This window comes from Leiobunum rupestre, chromosome 4 (genome assembly GCF_980474605.1).
Source record: "Leiobunum rupestre chromosome 4, qqLeiRupe1.1.hap1, whole genome shotgun sequence".
Taxonomy (NCBI): Eukaryota; Metazoa; Arthropoda; class Arachnida; order Opiliones; family Sclerosomatidae; genus Leiobunum; species Leiobunum rupestre.
Genome location: NC_143387.1, coordinates 22,592,684 through 22,611,886, shown reverse-complemented (window position 1 = coordinate 22,611,886; position 19,203 = coordinate 22,592,684). Strand labels below are relative to the sequence as shown.

General features: G+C 40.4%; 1 protein-coding gene across 1 annotated transcript; it reads right to left on the bottom strand.

Annotated features, from left to right (window-relative positions):
- Positions 1 to 8,434: 8,434 nt before the first annotated feature.
- LOC149947175 (uncharacterized protein F54H12.2-like) lies at positions 8,435 to 10,194 on the bottom strand. The gene is made up of 2 exons (XM_090170846.1): positions 9,774 to 10,194; positions 8,435 to 9,732 (listed from the first exon to the last, which is right to left on the bottom strand). Exons 1-2 carry the CDS (start codon positions 10,192 to 10,194, stop codon positions 8,435 to 8,437), a joined length of 1,719 nt encoding a protein of 572 aa, XP_090026972.1.
- Positions 10,195 to 19,203: the final 9,009 nt, after the last annotated feature.

Below are 19,203 nucleotides of genomic sequence, written 5' to 3'. Positions count from 1 at the left end.
TGTTCCGATGAAGACTTAGAATTTTGTAATTCTATTGGAAGTCCAAACCTGCTAAAACAAAATGTTCTTAGTTACATTTCAGGATATCTAATTCACCGCTGCTACTCAAACCTTCAATGCTCTTCTTGCATAAGTCAACTCAAAAAAGACAATCCAATTGTTGACCCAACAAATCTGCTCTTTTACTTTAAAGCTTTCAAAACAGCAAAGAATTCTTCTATCAGCTGCTCAGCAGCCTCATCGTACCAACTGATAGTTTCTTCAAATTTGTAACGAAGACAAATGAATTAAGTATTTGACACCAGTTTTAAACTTTTATCGCACATGACAAATATTAAAGGACGTTTGGAGAGATTCATCATTCAAAGAATTGACAAGAAATATTTTAAAGCTAATGAAGATTCTCCATGTGCAACTGCATACCAAAGCATGATATCTTTTTTCATAGAATTCTGCATACATAGTTCCCTTAAAAAACAAGATCTCAACCATGAATACACGAAAACCCAGAAAAGATTAGATAGGAAACTGTTAAAAATACAACATTAATCTCATTTTACCAACTTCAATGTTTCCTCGTATTTTTTAATTTATAACGCTCTGTTCTCGTTAAGCCTCGGCCATTTCATAAAATTTCCAATGAATTTCCTTGGTTAATCAAACAAATAATTCTTTTAGTATCAAAATATTATAAATAGTCCGCTTTCTTGTACTTACGTTTCTTTATTTTTCATGGAATTGAATTTTATTAATTTTAAATTAGCATAATTCAACTATGTTTAACAGCCATGACTGATGAAAAACTTTCCGGATGTTTACAAAATTTAAAAATTTTCCAGTAGCGACATCGTGTGTCGGATAGTATCGTAACCTCTCCTATGGGCTCGCGCTCTCAAAATCTTGTACGAAATTTTAACGTTACGGGAATAGGAAGAGACGCCTCTCATAATCTTTACACTCTCTGGTATTAATGTTTAAAAATTTATTTTAATTAAAGTAGTGAAATAAATGAATTTTAATTAACTAACTGACACTTGGAAGATCACTATGAATGAAAATAGTGATGGAAACTTGGAATGTATTTAAATCTGATAAATATAATAAATCAATGTGAATTTCCCACTGAATGATACACAACTAAAAATTTAGAAAACTAAAATTTACAACTTTAGTACTTTTCAAGAAAGAGGCTTATGCACAAGTTCTTTCACTTTCTCAAATTTTGCGGACAGAGTTTTGGTAATATTTGTGATAATTGGAAGTACAACCTTTCAACAAATTAAATCAGCAATTTCATTCGGTGATTATTATTCAAATCACATTGGATGTAAGGGCATAGAGCAATTTTTGGCCACAAGTGGATTTCAATGTTTTTTTGAAATGGCAGGTGAATCCCAGAGATAGGGTACAGCTCTCTCTATGAATGTTGTTACTATAGCCATTAACATGATAAAGCTTTGCTGCGGATACCTAAGGTTTCCTCTGTCGGACAATTTTATCAATCCAACTAATGGTGAGTCAGAATTAGGCTGTGATACATTTTCAAGGCACAATTCGCAAAAATGTTTTTCCTCTAGGATTTGTACTACATAACCAGCCAAGTATGCGATACTTGCTAGCCGTAAGGTGCATCTCTGTGTATTTGGGTACTCATAACTTCAGATGGTAACGTAACTTCATTGCCGTTAAAAATAGTTGAAAATCCATCGAGTCTAGTATCAATCATGGCTGATAGATCTGTGAAGCTGTCTTGGGCAACGTTAGATGTTTTAGGTTTTGTTAATGATATAGTGCCTCTCTTAAGGTAGGATTCCAAACTGAATATAGTTTCTCTTGCATCAAGCATGTCATTCCCTCCAGCCATTTTCCTGAGAATGCTGAAAAACATTTCAATAGCATCGCTCGTTAAATTTCTTGTCAAGACAAACTGGAAACCAGATTTAAGGAGGTATGACACGCAAGATATTGTAGACAATGAAGTGATTCTAATAGATATTATAGATTCATATGTTTCCTTTGTCAATATTTTCTTTAATTTGCGGATCTTTAGACCTTGATAGTAATCACTTTCCTTAAAATGTCCCACTACAAACAAATCTTGCGTGATGCGTAAGCTTCATTGACCCCAAAATATTTTATAGATATGTCCATAATTTGCATAAACTTTCATCAACTGGAAACTGATGAAATTATACATTGATATTCTTCTTAGATTCACAGAATGGAACACAACAAATTTTTGTGGTGGGCATTTTTGCAAATTAAAAATAGGCAATATTTTAAAACTTAAGTTTGAGAAATGTGAACTTAATTTAAAGAATAATAAAGGTATTTATTAAATAATATGAATAATATTGTGGTTATTTATTTAAAATTCTGATAAAAAATGCGAATACTGGTTTGAAAATTGTGAAAAAAAAGGTTAGGCTTAGCAATTAACTAATAAAACTCAATATAAGCATATTACTTTAATTAAATAAATGTTTTAAATGAAAACTTATTAGATAAAGATCAAATCATAAGATGATAATCCCAAACTTTCCAGAAGTTTTTGAAAAACAATGCAAAAAGGATTAACTAGTTGAATTTACCGCCATAGAAAACTATTAAATATCCCGCTAATTTTTTACATTTAAGGGGGGGGGCTCAGACAGCGCTCCTAGTGTTAAAAGAAGGTATTCGCGGAAATACATAGGAGAGGAAATCTTTGCCTGGGCCGCTATGAGCGCGAAGCAGATCTCGAGACGGCCGTGGGTCTATTCGCGCTAAAATACAGATATTAGGCTTAACTCTCTTCTGGTGAATTTCTCCGCCTTAAAATTTGTACCGATTTTAGAAAAAGATTGTGAGCGAACCAACCGGTCTAAAATTATGAAATTGGTTTTAAAATAATCTTTGAAACTCACTTTTAATCATATTTAAAATTCAGCTTCGGAAAACAACGCGAAAATTACAAAAAGTTATTTAATAGGTAAACCAATTTAAAAAATTTTCCCCATAGAATAGCATTGGAGAGGCATTCCCTCTTACTAGCGCTCCAAGCGGCGATAAGCGAGGTAAATCGTAAATTTTTTATACGCTCGTTAACATGGGCGCTAAATAAATCTGGCTGGCCTCCAAGGGGAGCGCATTCGCCGCATTCCCGTTTTTGCCCGGCGTTCCTTTTGAGAAAACTCGCTAGCTCTCTTTCTACCGCGCGAGTGACGTAGCTGGTTGACGGTTTTCCCGTAGACACGGAGAGTAGGGTGTCTTATAAGTACCGTGTAGTTTGTCTGTCATGGGTAAAACAAATCTGTGCAAAAATGTGGTGGAATTGCATAATCTTGGGAGAATGTGAAAGAATATAAATAACGTTGGAATTATTTTTGGGTTTTTCAATTATTGTGGTCGGACATGGTCAGAAAAAAGAACTATATTTTTTAATAAATATTTATTAAAATAAAAAATAGGAATATTTTAATATTGAAAAGGCACGTTTAAATCTGTCAACTGAACAGCTTATTTTTTAAACTTAACTACTTAATTTTTTAGTTTTCTTATCTTTTTCCTGTCTTGGGCCTCAGTAATACTTTTTGAATTTAAATATTTAATTCTAGTTCTCATTTTTAAATAACAAAAAACAATATTTCTTGGATATTTTGAAAATAATGGCATACGTTCATTTGTTAGGTTATTGATAAAAATTTAAATCTTAATTTCCTTTCCAACTTTACCTTAAAAGTTAAAACTATCACTTTTACAATTTCACTATTAATTTATAATAATATTAGGCCTTGGCCCTATGCTATAAGCTTATAAAAGTTCGGGGTTTAATGTCAGCTAATACTGGAAGTTTTAATAATTTAGAGAATATAATACTTACAGAAATTTATATTAAGTGCCAAAAACAAGTGTAAAATTGAAGGGAAAACGACCGCACGTATTTATTTTCTATACCACATTTTTTCTGGTTTCTTTTATTAGGAATTCGACTGATTTCTCTAGTCTCTCCTCTCTTCGCGCTCTACTACCCTCCCCGCGGCTTGTTTCTGGTTTCCTGTCAACCAGCGACGTCACTGAAGGTGGGCCGGTAGTTGCCAAGCCCCCCAACGTACCCGCTGAAGCGCTTCTCTACAGACCCCGTCGAAAGAGCTAACCTTATTATACGCAGTATTTTACCAACCTTGGCTGGCCTCTATGTGCGAGTACGCGAGTATATCTAAGTTGGCCGTGCTTCTATGGCGGCCATGCTTCTATTATTAATCCAAGATACCACCTTATAAAGACAGGAACGAGCTTTCTAAGGGGCAAAGGCTTAGGCACAAAAAAATTCAACGTATTACCCTAGACAACAATGACTTGAATTCTAGAGGAGATTATATAAATTTATTGTGATAGAAGAACAAGTAGAAATAGATAGAACAGCTTTGGAGGGTGTTAGAAAGGGTAGCGGCAACAGAAGGTGGAGGGGTATATTCAGAAGCCAGTGACATAGTTGTTCCCATGAAGTTTCTCTACTTTGTAACTGGAGTGGCGGAAATGGGAAAATTTCATTCAAAGATATGCAATTAAAGCATGTCATAATAGGTATAATTGATTTAGTAAAATATTTATACGTTGAACCCATTGATTAAAGTTATTTATATTTAGATGCTGTTTTCTACGAACCTGAAAGTGGTGAAAGATATACATGTAGAAAGTGCCATAAAACCATAAGGATGTGGTTCAAGCACGCTTAAGACCGACAAGGTGGGCGACTTAAAAGAAATTTAAAAGCTCAAAAATCTAACGCCAAAGTGAATGAAAACGATTTGGAAGTGGAATGAAGTCGTTGAAAGCGTACAAACCTTTATACTGCATTTTAAAATTTTTGTAGTGTATGGATCGTTAAAGTACAATCTAGTCTAGTTTATTGTTATTCAGATTTTTTGAAAGAAATCTCAGAAGTATGAGCTATGAAAATATAATATTTTGTGCTAAATATATAACGTCTCAAGAACATAACATGTGATAATTTAAGTTCTGAACTTAAAAGTTTTTGTGGTACCGTAATTGAAAATTTTAGTGCCAAAGACTCGGCCTCAGTGGTTTTTAGTTATCTTCTATTTTGTGTGAGAATTTTGTACTACAGGAATTGAGAATTTGAGTTCCTAGTGTGTGGCCTCTTATGTTATTAACACTGCAGTACAAATAGTGAAATTTAATGAATATTTTATTAACTAATGCAGTAATTATAGTGACTTAATAAAACTTTTTGTTTTAAGAAAAACTCGTAAGTATGAGTGTTAAAAATAATTTTTAGATGTGTAAAAATTTTATAGTCAAAGATTCTCAGCCTCAATAGTTAAGTGGCTTATAAGCAGGACCGTAGCTAGGGCTGGGCGGCCGCCCCGGGCGCCGTGCGCGTGATAGGGTATAGGGGCGCAAAATTTGGTCCATATTATTATATTAGGGGCCGCCAAAATTGCAGCTCGCCCCTGGCGCCATTTTCTCTAGCTACGGCCCTGCTTATAAGTTATAAATGTGTTATTTTTATATTTAAAAATTTTTGGTAAAGAAATTGAAAGTTATTACCCGTAATATTCGGCCTCTATTTTCATATTTTTATACGGCGAACATTTTGTGATAGAGGAACTAAAAGTTTTAGTTCTGAAGCGGCCACTTTAATATGTGTGCCATGATTGTACAAATATTGAACATTTTATGTATTAAAACATTATAACGTTAAATATTATGTTATGTAGCGATATACCCATAAAAAAAAGCCTCTAACCGGTTTAAGAAACATTTTTACAAGTAACTATCAGTATGACGCATATAGGGCCGACTACTGTTTTATGGGTGGGCTTTAATGAAAGAAATCGGGCCAATTAATATGCTGCCATGAAATATTTGTTGATAGACTGGATGTTTTGGAGGTGGGCCACCTGTTTAGTAATAAGTCAGGCCGACCTCGACGTTACGACTCACTGCCGACTTAAAACATGCAGTCGGCCGACGGTGAAGATAGGACCCTTTGGCGGAATAAAAGCCGACCAAGTCGGCCCGTAAGGTTAATTGAGGAGGGGGCGTATGTTTAGAAACCCGTCGGGCCAACTGATATACAGTCTTCTAGTCGTTAAATAAGGGTTGCCAAGCAACTTTTTTATAGGCGGGCCATCTGTCCAATAATATGTCGCTGCCGACACCGACTCCCAGCCGACGAAAACCGTACAGTCGGCCGACGGTGACACTTTGACCCTTTAGCGGAATAAATGCCGACTTGGTCGGCCCGTAAGGTTAAATGAAGAGGGGGCGTATGTTTAGAAACTCGTCGGGCCGACTGATATACAGTCTTCTGGTCGTAAAATAACGGTTCCCAAGCTGGGTTTTTTATGGGCGGGCCATCTGTCCAGTAATAAGTCAGGCCGACATCGACGTAAGAGATAAGGGTAGCGACATACCGATAGGATTATACCGATGGGATTATACCGACGGGACTTTACACCGCTACCTTCCCACCCTTCCCCAAATTTATACCGATGATTTTTGTGTGGATGACATTTTTCCTGCCTTTTTTTTACCTACTTACTCTCCACAATGCCCCTCTAACACTTTTTTCGGTTTAGAGTAGGGTGTGTCAATCATCGCGGCGGGATACTTTTGAAAATAAAGAGAAGATGAATCCACGGTGTAAGGAAGGGTTAAGCTTCGCCGTTAAATTAGCCATATCTATCAATAAAATCTAAGATTATTTATCAAATGTAAGGAAGGGTTAAGCTTCGTCTTTTATCCACCGTTAAATTAGCCATATCTACCAATAAAATCTAAGATTATTTATCAAATATAAGGAAGGGTTAAGCTTCGTCTTTTATCCACCGTTAAATTAGCCATATCTATCAAATTTTGTTTAAATCATTCAAATTAATAGTATGATATTAAAGAACCGTTTAATATCAATCCAAATATTTATTTCGTTTTAACAATACAGGCTCGAGTACTTTTCCTACATTATAAATAATCCGTTGAAAATGCGCTTTGTTTATAATATCATAATTTCTTCGATCTTCTGGCTGTATGTATAACGTGACGTCGATTGTATCAAAGCGTACTTTTTTCGATTTCTGAAAGAACATGTTTTACGAATAATTCCATGAGATCGTCAAGCGTGCTTTTTTTAACTTTAAATGTTAACGTTTCATCGATATATTTTTCGTTGGGTGGTATATCTCTATTGTTTTGATCCACTCCGCCGCGACGATACTGCTTACAAGAGCAGCGATGTTTATGTTTAGAGTCCATGATACCAAATGATTATAAAAAGGGTAGGCGCTTCTTATATAAAGAAAAGAACACGTGATTTCAATGAAAAAAAATTTATTTAGGGAGGATAAAATATACAAGGGGGGCGATTTAAAATGGAAAACACAATTGAATGTTGATGGCGTCGTCGTGTTGATAGACCCAATCGGCGAACAGGAGACCCCTGTCGAAAGCGCAAGGCCTAGTCACTTTGTGATTGTAGAGACATTTTACGGGGGGTGTTTTATCAATGTTAATGGCCTTGGGGCAGGCGAAGTCATCCAAATCGTGGACGGTACAGTCCAGGAAATCTGCCAAGTATTGGCGTTTCACATCACCTTTCGTGAATATACGAGTAGCCGTGGCCGTAGCCGGTATTAAGCATGAAGGTAGTTTTCGATACGCTGTTTGTCCAGTTGACCAGTCGAGACCGTGTTTATTGCGTACGACCCACCCGTTTTGTCGTTGAGTGTTGAACGGTAAATGGTCCTTGGGATACGGGGGTTCGAAAGTCCAAGTAAGACAGGCGGGTGTTTTATCGGCGGTGATTATAGCCAATTCCTTTATGACAATGTCGGGACCTTCTCCGGTATCTCTAAGTTTATTTTTTCCAATTAAATAATCAAACTCGACGACGACCGAGCTACGTTGACAAGGTGTTTTATTCCGGGTGATACAATTCAAGTCTCGTAAGAGTGCTTCCATGGTGAGATACTGCGACTAGATTTCAGAGCGCGGACCTTTTTATACCGTCGAATCTTTTTTTAATGATGACGTCATTGATCTCGTGACGTTTGGTAAAACCCTTAAAGAAGCTACCGGTACTTCTCTTTTTCGTGCGATGTTTTATGTAGCTTACGCAATATTCTCCGCAAACACCGCTAGTTAACGACTGCAAACGCCTCCTATTGTGCGCTCTCTTAGTCGAATTATTTTTTATGAATGTCTTAATAGAGGGAAGTAAAGGGCCCAAAGCTAAAGAGTCAAAATAAAAGCAACGACACCTGGCGTCGAAATAAATCGCTACCCAATGACTGCCTTGTTGATCGTGACTGTCTAAATTCAAAATTAGGGAAGTAGGATAATTAACTATTCGGGGGGGGTAGTAAATCGGAGGGAAAGACCCCGATAAAGTTTTTGGTACGAGCCATTACGATCGATATGTCTCCGCCTTTCATGGATTATCGACAATTACGTTACGCGCTTTATCAATTCTAAACGAACTCTGAAATTCCATATAAACGAGACAACTTAACGCGTGGGGCACTGATTGAGCGAACCCTAACTCGAGCCTCAATTGTCCCTGTCTTGTCGGGTTGAAGTGGAATACTGAACTGGCGCTTAAATCTTGGGACAGGTCGAAAACGTATAAACAGAACCCAAAAGGATACTCTGCTAGCGAAATCTGATTGCCCTGATCTTTATAATGCAAGCCACTTCCGGTGAATAAAGTGTGATAAGCTTCGACGTAAAGATTAGAGTCGTAATTGGGCCGCAAGGGCTTAGAATCGACCCCCTCGGAATCCGAATAAAGAGCTAAACTATTCACGTCAAAATGATCGAAACAAAATGGCGTTTTGGCTAGATTACCATTGTAGGCGTCGTGATCGAGTAAACCCACTATAACGCGATTGGGCATTGTCCCCAAATGTAAATTATTTATCGTGGTGCTTAACACGCTCGAGTTTATAGTGAATATTTTCGTTTCGGTCCTGGTGTAAGCGTACTTGGCCGCTGATTGGGCAAGAGCGGCTTCGTGAGCGAGAAGTATTTTAGGAGCCACGCGAACTTTGCGAACCAAAAGCGTAGCGTCCGAAATCACTATTCGATAATCAGCGCCAGCCTTGACTTTACCCATCAACGCGAAATTGGCTTTACTGCGTGAGAGTTTTACGCGAAGATCGACGCCATTGAGAATAAATTTTTCTACGTTGAATATGTCCAGGAAAAGAGGGCCAATCAGTTCCACTTCTTTAGACTTGCTGGTTAACGCTTTTCTAGTCTTATAGCCCTCGTTGGTGACCAAATTATTCATAGCCCCTGCAGTGTCTTTATGCCACATGGCCGCTGTCAAATGGGACAATTTAGCGTCACTGCCATAGTTTAGGAGAGTCTCGACGTAAGAACGGTACGCGTAAGTGGATGCCGACGGAGAGAGAAGGGTACCGTTTAGATGCACTTCGGCTTGACTGAACAACGTGTTGAGAAAGTTATTGCACGGAGCGACCTCATCGTCATCCGCTAAGTCGGTTCCCGCGGCGTCGGCGACGATTTTAAATTTCAGGTACATATACGTTAAAGGTAAATCGAGATATTCGTCTCCGCCACTTAAGACGTTGAACTCGATAGCTTCGCCGCGTAACGAAGATACGGGCTGGTACGTCATCCATTTTCCACCTTCGATAGACGTCTGAATCGGTGTAGATTCGAACAAATCTAATTCGCTCTTAAGCGCTTGACAGTGGGCCATGCCTGGTTTCGTTTGCGAGAGTTGAAAATGTCGAGAACCTTACGGGTGGCGTTCCGAACTCCTAATGATTTCTTGGTCTTCGCGGGGACCCTTTTTTTAGTTCGTTTAGGAAGGGCGCGACGTCTACGTTTGCCAGATCCGTATTGCTGTTTTAAATTATCGTAAGTTTCGTTGACCCTCCGCTTGGCGGCCGACTTGACATTCTCTCCTTTTTGAACGTCACTAAGAATTTGACTGCCAGTCGAAAGAGCCTGGCTACCCAAAAATTTTACGCCTTTCATTAGGAAAGGTTTTGCCGCTCGAAACAATCCCGAGAAGAAACTACCGATTCCGTGACCAATTTGTCCGTGTCCCCGCTGGTAATTAGCGCCAACGTACACTTTCGATAAACCTTGACCGGCTTGATTTACGTAATAATCTCGATAAACGCAGGAGCGATGTTTCAGGACGTCCGGCTTCGTCATTGTCGGGGTCTTAAATGAACTTTCACCGTTAAGTTACCGAACTGAAAAGGGATCGGTTTCCCTAAGGCGTCTCTCAGGTCTATTTGAATAGTGTCGAAATAACGTTTGTTGACGGGCACGTAATGAGGAGCGATGTACGTCTTTTCAACGTGAGAACCGTGTCTTTTATCGTCGACGGCGATAATTCTTAAAAGTTGAACTAAAGAGTGACCAACTACGACTTCCTCGACAATGTCCGTGTAAACGAATATTTGAGATGGAACGTTATAGTCTAGGCGAGCCGGTCTCAAACTTTTACCAATGATTTTCCCGTTAGGCCCGTAGCCCAGAATATTACTCAAACCTTCGCTCATAGTTAGTATCATTTCTTTACGGATACTGTCGTTGAGGGCGACGTGTCCGCTTAAGCTATCGTGAACGAAACAAGAATCCGCCACTTTACACAGAGCATTTTCGTTTATTTCCTTAATTAAATGTTCGATAGATAAATAATGTCCGGCGGGTACTTCTTTCACCCGAGCCACCGGTGTCCCTTCAGTGCCAAAATCGTGTCCCGCCGTGTCTTCAACGTAACACTGTAAATAATTGTCATTCTCGAGTACGTTGTAAAAAGCGGACGGATATATAATTGAAACGAGTCCAATTTCGTATTCGGTTTCCAGTTGAATGGGTTGCGGTAATTGCGTCACGAAACAAGCTAACGTATTATTGGGGAACGTATCCAAGCTACTGTTAGACGGTAACGTGAGGTAAAATTGAGACGACATCTTTCTCAGGCACCCACGAATCGAATGAGCTGGGGTATCCTCGCCACGAAACTAGACATTCGGTTTTTCCCCGTGACTTGCGCTTTTTCAAAACTTTATCCATATGGAATATCTCGGGTTTATCGACACGTTGCAACTCTGAATAGTAAAACTGACCAATAACCGGCTCGTCTGATAAATCCACGAGTTTGAATAATAAAGGTTTCTTGGTGCTCTTGAAGATGACCTTGAAAATCTCGGTACTCCAGTTAACATCGTATCCTTTAGCGAAAGCCTCAGCGGTTTTACTTAACCTTACGAAATCGTTTACGTTAATTCGACATTTCGTAGCTTTAGTCGACTTCTTTTCGCGCTTGTAAATGTTCTTATAGACTTGAAGTACGTTACGGTCATTGACGTCGACGGGTGCCATCTTTATGCTACTGTGTTTGGAATGATTGTAGGCGTGGACGAAATTGGGCAACTCTTCGACGTATCGATAAGTGTTGTTACGCGTAAACCATTTCCACATTCGACCCTTAAGCGTTTTATTGTATCGCTCCACCAGAGCTCCTTTGACGTCATCGTTTTCCGACGTGAAATATTTGACGCCCAGCCCACGTAGGTATGTCTTCACTGGAAGGTTTAAAAACTCTCGTCCTTTGTCGAATTGGACCCTGATAGGTTGGCCCTCTTGGAATATAATCTTTAAGGCTCGAACGACTTCCGCCCCGGTTTTCCGTTTCAGAGGTACGGCGAACCCGACTCTCGAAAAAGCGTCGATCCCCGTTAAAATGAACGTATATTGATCGTTATATCGGGCCAATGATCTCATATCGCACAAGTCTAATTGGTACAAGTCGTAACGGTTATGCACGTACACACGGCGTCTCTTGAATTTTCTGATGACCGGTTTATGAAGAGTGAAAGCGTCGTGACCTTGTAAAAACGTTTCCACGTCTTCTAGAGATACGCCACGCTCTTTCACGGCTTCGTGCAATTTCGTAGCGCCTCCGAAAGAAGCGGGATGCCTGCTGTCGAAATATATTTTGGATAAGAGCTTTTCCGTTTTCTTTAATAAGGCTCCCATTTCGTCTTGATAAACGACGCCTTGTTGTTCTCCTTACCACTTCTCAATCGTTTCCTCAGCGGCGTGCTTGTCGTTTTGATTTTTTTCTTTTTACCGATTGCCGACACGGACCCAATAACCTTTGGCGTGACGATACTTTGAAACCTTTCCCAGCCTACAGGCCGTTTTCCAACGGGTTTCAACGAATGGTATATTAAATCTACAATATCGGCATTGGGTTCTAGGACGCCGTCGATTAAAACACCAGCTTTCTCGTTCCACCGTACGCGTTCGGAGCCCGAAGCCAACTGTTGAAATAATTCTCTAGCCTGTCCTCTATACCCAGCGGGTAAAAGATTTATCCACGCTTCGTATTGCACAACTTCCGGTGCCGTTTTCTTTACCAAACCCCGCTGACCTTTAAGTAGTTCGTCGTACAATTTCCATTTCGTGCGGTCATCGGTGGTATTATCTTTTAGTATAGCTTCCTTTTCAGCGTCCATTTCATTCCATACATTGTCTTTGCGATTAAGGACCGAAGTGGCGGACGGTGCCATTGTAGGTGGCGGTGATGGTGGTGGTGGTGCTTTTATCGATGTACCGGCCGGTACGAGAACCATTTTCTTAGCGTAGCGTAGCATATTATCGACCAGTTAACGCTCCCAGTATAGACGTAATGACGGGTATTAATATAGAAAAAAATCCGTCCCCCTTCTGGTTTAAAAGAATTTGTTTTTTTCGCTTCCAAGTTAAAGTCTTGCAAGCGATTTTTCTTAGCGTATGTTTATGTTTTTTCAAAGCGATGTTTTGGGTTTTAGTAAGAGGAATATTACCGCGAAGCGTGTTATGAACGCAGGCGGACAGCGCGTCTAATAGTCCTTTATCGGCGCCGCTTAATAGAGCTCGGCGATTACAGCCTTTCAATTTACACAAAGCGACGAGCGCGGTTTTATGCGACCTGACGGTCCGGGACATCATAGAGCGAATGACGTAAGGGAGGTGGCGGGTTGGATTGTTATTATTTTGGAACGTAGACTATCAGCTGTTGATCGGGGAAAACGCATGACCTGACTCTGTATTCGTCGGGGCAGTCTTTTTGCAAATCCAATACGACGTGGGAATTCGGTAACTTGGTGGCGTCACTTACGCTCTCGATGAGAAATTTAGGATTTTCGGGCATAATCTGTCTAGCCAAATAATGTACTTGCGCTTTGTCACGAACATTTTTAAATAATATCAAATAATGGCAGTTCAGCGAAATGTCCCGGGAATCCTTATTTTGATGGAAAATGTTTTGCGTAATATATAGGACAGATAAATTCCTATGATGCGACCCGCGGGTGAATAACTGGCCTATCTCACCCTTGGATGTCCCCTGCAAATCGTCGAGTACGATAAGCGTCTTTTTCGAGCCATCAAACGTACTAATATCGGGAAGTCCTTCGCGAAAAATAACGACATCTTTTAATTTATCGTAATTCGGTTGGTACTCGCTGTAGTGCCAATAAACTTCTTCGATATTAGGTTGGAACATTTCGTCTTTATGTTTAATTAATTGTTCGGCGAAATACGTTTTCCCGCTCTGACTCGGTCCGCACAACATCATGTTGCAGCTATGATAAAATGGAATCATACCGTCTCGCGTCTAAAACTATAATGAAATAAGTATAAATCATAACGACGTTTTTATAGTTTTTGGTTTATTTATTTATTTTTTTTTATTTCAAGCAACAAGAAAGTATACATATAATATATATTATAGGAGACATACTCTCGCGGGTCGCCAGTCGCGTCGCGGAGGGGTCGCGGGTCGCCAGTCGCGTCGCGGAGGGGGTCGCGGGTCGCCACTGCGCGTGCGCGGCGTGTGTGTGTGTGTGTGTGTGTGCGCCACCTCTATGCTTGAGGAATTAGGTTTTCGGCGGAAAGCATACGTTTATACCCGTACGGAACGGTTTCGTAATCGGTTAATACTCGGACTTTATCGACGAGTACGCGGTAAGTTTTAAATAAGTCAACGCTGACTAACGTATGGTCGGGCAGACGACGAATTTGACGGGGCAGATCGACTTTAAACGGATCGACGGGTTTATCGATACCCACTCCTAATAGGGCTTTCAAACTGTCTCCATTTATGATATCCCTGTTGGTACAATTGATTCTGAAGCCTTTGCATTTGGTAACGTTAAACGTTTTACCGGTGGCGGGCGACTCGACCCAGTAACTATAGTTTTTTGGTCCCGCCGACACGAATTCCGAAATATACGCGCCGGGCCCGTATGTCGGGGTCAATTCACACGTCATATCGCCCAGAAAGGGGCCTGTTTTAATAAGTGGTTCGCCAGACGGACTGTAATATACGATTGCATCAGTATCGTGATAAAGGTTTAACGCGCCCACTTGTTCCATATACTCCAGCAACGCCAGTCTGGCTTGACAGGTTGTAAAGGCCGCGATCACGGCGTTAGTGTACTTTAGGGGAATCTCGGCTTCTCGACAAGGGATCCATTTTACGAGGAGAGCCTCATCGGTGATGGTTAAGACGGATTTTACCTCCACTTCGGGGTTCTTCAAAAGCTCGAAAAACGTCTTGGGGTCTTTAATGATTTCTGTTTTGGTCAACAAATTACGCTGACCTAATTTTCCTGTACGATAGAGATAAAAAAGTAAATTAGTTTTTGGTTAGCCTTGTTAGAGGATTGTAAGAGATACGTACCCCACATTGAGTTGAGGAGTAGCTTGGATATGGCCCTAAGTCCTTCGTTTTTCGTGATTTTTGTGGCGTCTAATCGAACGCCTTCGGCGGCTTCGTAGGCGGCGATGTACGCTTCCTTATCCTCGGGAGTTTCGCAACCTGGAGGCCAATCCGAAGACTCCTGTTTACTCTTTAGAAAGCAATTTACGTAATCTTTGAATACGCCTCCAGAATCAGTTTCTTTATCGTACTGGGTTACTTGGTATTTCCACGCTTCGTATTTGGTCTTAATGACGTATCCACGCTGTTCGGCTTTACGAAGCTCGTCGACCACCCAGGTACCACTCAGGATCCGTTCGTCTTCGGTATGGTAGCAATCACCCTGGAAGCGGGTTTCCGCGCAAGTTCGACATAAAGAAAAAACGAGTTTGCCCTTCGACGTACGGAATGGTAAAACGGGATGGTATAAATCGTTTGGAGGTACAACGTCGCACGAAAGAAGCCCCTCGAAATCCGACACGTCGGGTATATTTTCCAACAAAATTTCCGGGTGTCCTACGGGAATTTTTCCTGTCTTGTTTATGAAGGGGTACAAGGAACAGATATCAACGTAAAAGATTTTACCGGGTCCCTCCGCTTTACAGTATGTCCGTAAAGTATTAACACGGCCTCCGAAGAACGCCGCGCGTGGATTCAGAGGATTGTGATATTTCTCGAAGAAATTAGAATTGTCAAGAAACTCTTTGATAGTCGGATCCTCGGCTTTCTGTTTCTTCCATTCACACCCCCACCGTTCTACCACCTCGTAACTCTTTGAGGCGATTATGGATTTTCATGGTATTATTGAAACGTATATTTAACGTGTCGTAAGGGTTTCCGTGCAACAGCTGATTACGGTTGGTGCCAGCGCCGTAACACTCGCAACAGCCATGCCAGATACAACCGGCGTACTGATAAATAGTGTTCCCCGCCTTTCCGTCCACCTTCATCTTGAGAACTTTCTCTTCTTTGCCATTCAGAGCAGAATCGATTTCTACTCCCGCGCGGTGACTTTCCCACCAGAGCCATTCGAGCGCTTCCTTAGACTGGTTTTCAAAAAGACGATAAGAATTTTTAGGTATTAGACCTATCGTGTCCTTCTTGAGAAACTTCTTGCGTAACACGACGCTAGCCACTGACGCGATAGTAATTCCAACTTGAAACGGATCAACTTCGCACAGATTGAGGAATATTTGACGGAAACGAAGGGCCCCCGAAGCGAGTATACGCACGTCGTCGGCGCAATAGAGTTTCAACGCTTCCACGTAGTTAAACTCGTTGTGGAGGGTTGACTCTTGATCGTGCCATTTCAAAAACGACGCGTTGTCTTTCGCGCTGAAATTGTCGATTCCATACGCCTCGACCGGCGGCAGAGAGGGTAAAATTAAATTTGTTTCTAGGGGTTTCGAGATTTCGAAATTATGCGGTACGGTATTCAGAATGAAATGGGGAAAATATCCCTTTTGGAATCCATCTCCAAGGTCAAAGGTCGTGTTGAATTTAGAGAGAGGAATTGGTATAAAACAATAACTGTCCAAAAACGAAAGATTAAAAATTTTAATCTGTAAAATCCTGGTGCCATTCACGATTACGCTTGGCGAAAACGTATCGTCGGCTTCCATGATAGCCCGTAAAAGAAGCTGATGGTCGTAGTTGGAACCGTTATGGCTGAGAAGCGTGACGTTCTTGACTTCGTGTAACGTACGTAAATAGGCAATAAAGTCTTTCACGCAACTCGATCCCAAGAATGAATGACGCTTCGGTCCGCAGCGATGGCAACGGATCCCTTCCACATCGTCAATGCACGCGTTGCAACACGATTCTGCCATACATAATACGGCTTCGTGTACGTAACACTTTTGTTTTTCACTATGTTTACGAGTTTGTACGCATTCAAAGTCGAAAAACACCATCATTCTGTCGGGGACGTTTTTCGCGGCTCTTTTAGCTGCGGGTCTTATCGGTGCGTCTTGAATTATTTTTATGTAGCATAAATGATTCGACGGTCGGAAGGTGGCGCACGAGTAACAATATATTTCACCGCATTCGTGAGGACATTTTGATCTTTTTTTCATATCGATTAACTTTAAACATTCGCTACAATGGTATAGTCGGCCGCATAGAGGAAATTTTCCCGATAGCGCCGATTTGTGCGTCGCGAAACAGTCCTCACCCGTAAACGATCGCAGACAATCGACACATTTCCGCACGACACCTTCGCATTTCACCGTGCGTTGACACGAAAAACAGAATTGTTGACACTTATGGCTATACACGTATCTGTAGCTTTCTAAGCATTTATCGCAAAAATATTCTTTGCCAAATAAAGGTTTAAGTTTCGTTATTAGGTTATAGTGATTCCCTTCGTTTAGGAGAGATATCCGCGGTCTATCGTCGTCGGCGTTGTTAGAGCCCAAGACCAGTACGGGTACGTTATTACGCATTTGGAAAACCAGGATAGAATAGGCAATTAAATACGCTTGGAATTTTTGAAATGATTCCGGTGATCCGCATTCGGTTATTGACACTCCGGCCTTGACGCATAATTCTAGGGCAGCTTTCTTTTGCGTAGGATTACTGGGTTTAGTATGGCTTAGGGTGGCGTAAGCGGATTTCAATGTTTTGTCGGTTTTATCGTTCTGATGTTGTAGATGAGCCAAACCCACGCTTAGAGCCCTGGCTAAACACAGTGTATCGCGAGCCGTAATCGTCACCAGACCACGTCTGTTCCGCGAGAACACTTGGTAAGTTTGGACGTTTTTACTTTTTGGTCTACCATGCCCGTGTGGTAAACGTACTATAGAATATATGATGGTTACTGGACTGAGAAAAAACTTTTCCATTTCGTCATCGTACAGAATATCTTCTATTTGGTCGAATAACAGTCCTATATCAATCTGGTCTCTCCGTTTAAAACTAAGTTCAATATCGGGCCTATTAACGTCTAACGCCACACTACGCAATATGATTTGTACGTAGTCATGGATAGCTACGTCTTTCAAAACAGCTTTTGAGACGGCATCGATACCTTCAACGATATCATTCGTTAATTTTACTGTTATTTGTAACCCTCTAATGCCAAATTTGGGAAATTCCGTTACGGTTTGATCCAGTATTTCGCAGTTGACGATATCTCCGATCGGTGACATCACTTCATCCCGCTCTCCACCTTCACCCCCACCACCAATCTGATCTTCGAGGTCCTTTAAATATTCGTTCAAGAATTGGGCCGATTCTCGATCAATATTTTCCTCCATAGTGTCGAAGCTTTCCTGACTTATAGAATCAATCAGTGGTTCATCGTAAAGTTGAGATATTAAAAATTCATCCAAGGCGGCTATTATTTTTTTTTTTTTAAATATATATTTCAGTATGATGGCGCCACTGAGAGACTATAAGCTAGTGTCCAAAACTGACAATATTTATATACGTACCATCTTGTTCGTTAAAGAAGTTAATAACGGGAGCGTCAAATTGAGATGACATCATTTCTTCCAGCATTCGCTCCGATGCGTTAATTTCTAGCACTCGGTTTTGGTATCGACTAGCGTAGAATGCCGAATAGCGTTCGGGTATATGACTTCGGAAGAGTTGTAGTTCCTCAATCGAATGGCATAACTCGGGGGACACCGGAACATTACGTAATACATTTAGTATGTCTATGAAACACTCAATTAATTTTATTTCTAGGTGCTTAAAAATGCTAGGCAAAGTCGTTAAAGGAGTCGTGGGGTCCACCCTCATAAAACCGCATAGAGTAAAATAAAATCCGATGAGATGGTTTAAACTCCAAGGTCTTATATCAGCCAATTCTACGAGATTCCACACTAAAGATTCACTATCCATGTTGAGTAGATTTCGAGTGTTATCGAAGATCTGATTTCAATATCAAATCGTACCCCGTATTTATAGGTGGCTATTAAGACTACCCGCTGATTGACCATTGTTACATTTTTATTTCGATTTTTATCTTTTCTGTCAATCAGGATTAATTTCTTTCCCATCCAACCCGATTTTGTACCCAAGAAATATGCTTAAATATACTGTTAATTCAAATAATACTACTAGTTTAGTAGTACATTCACTTAAGTTTAATAGTCCTTATACATATATTTAATTATTTAACGGTATATGCTTAGAAATCATTAAGTAATCAAAGTTAAATATTTTTCGTAACTTTTATTACATTGCTTTATATACAAAGAACGGGTACGCTGTAAACAACACTAATATGAAACTTTAAAACCGTCAACTATTACGGTGTAGCCGTAATAAATTATATAAGATCTCGTGGGCTTACTAGCGCTTCGTCAAATTAACGCTGACTAATTCAACCGTCGGCTCTGAAAAAACCCTTTCGAACGGACACCTGCGCGCGCATGATTTAACTTACTACATAGCGTGTATTTTTTAATATTAATCCCTCAATGTTTGTCACTCTAAAAGCTTTTAGTGACACGATC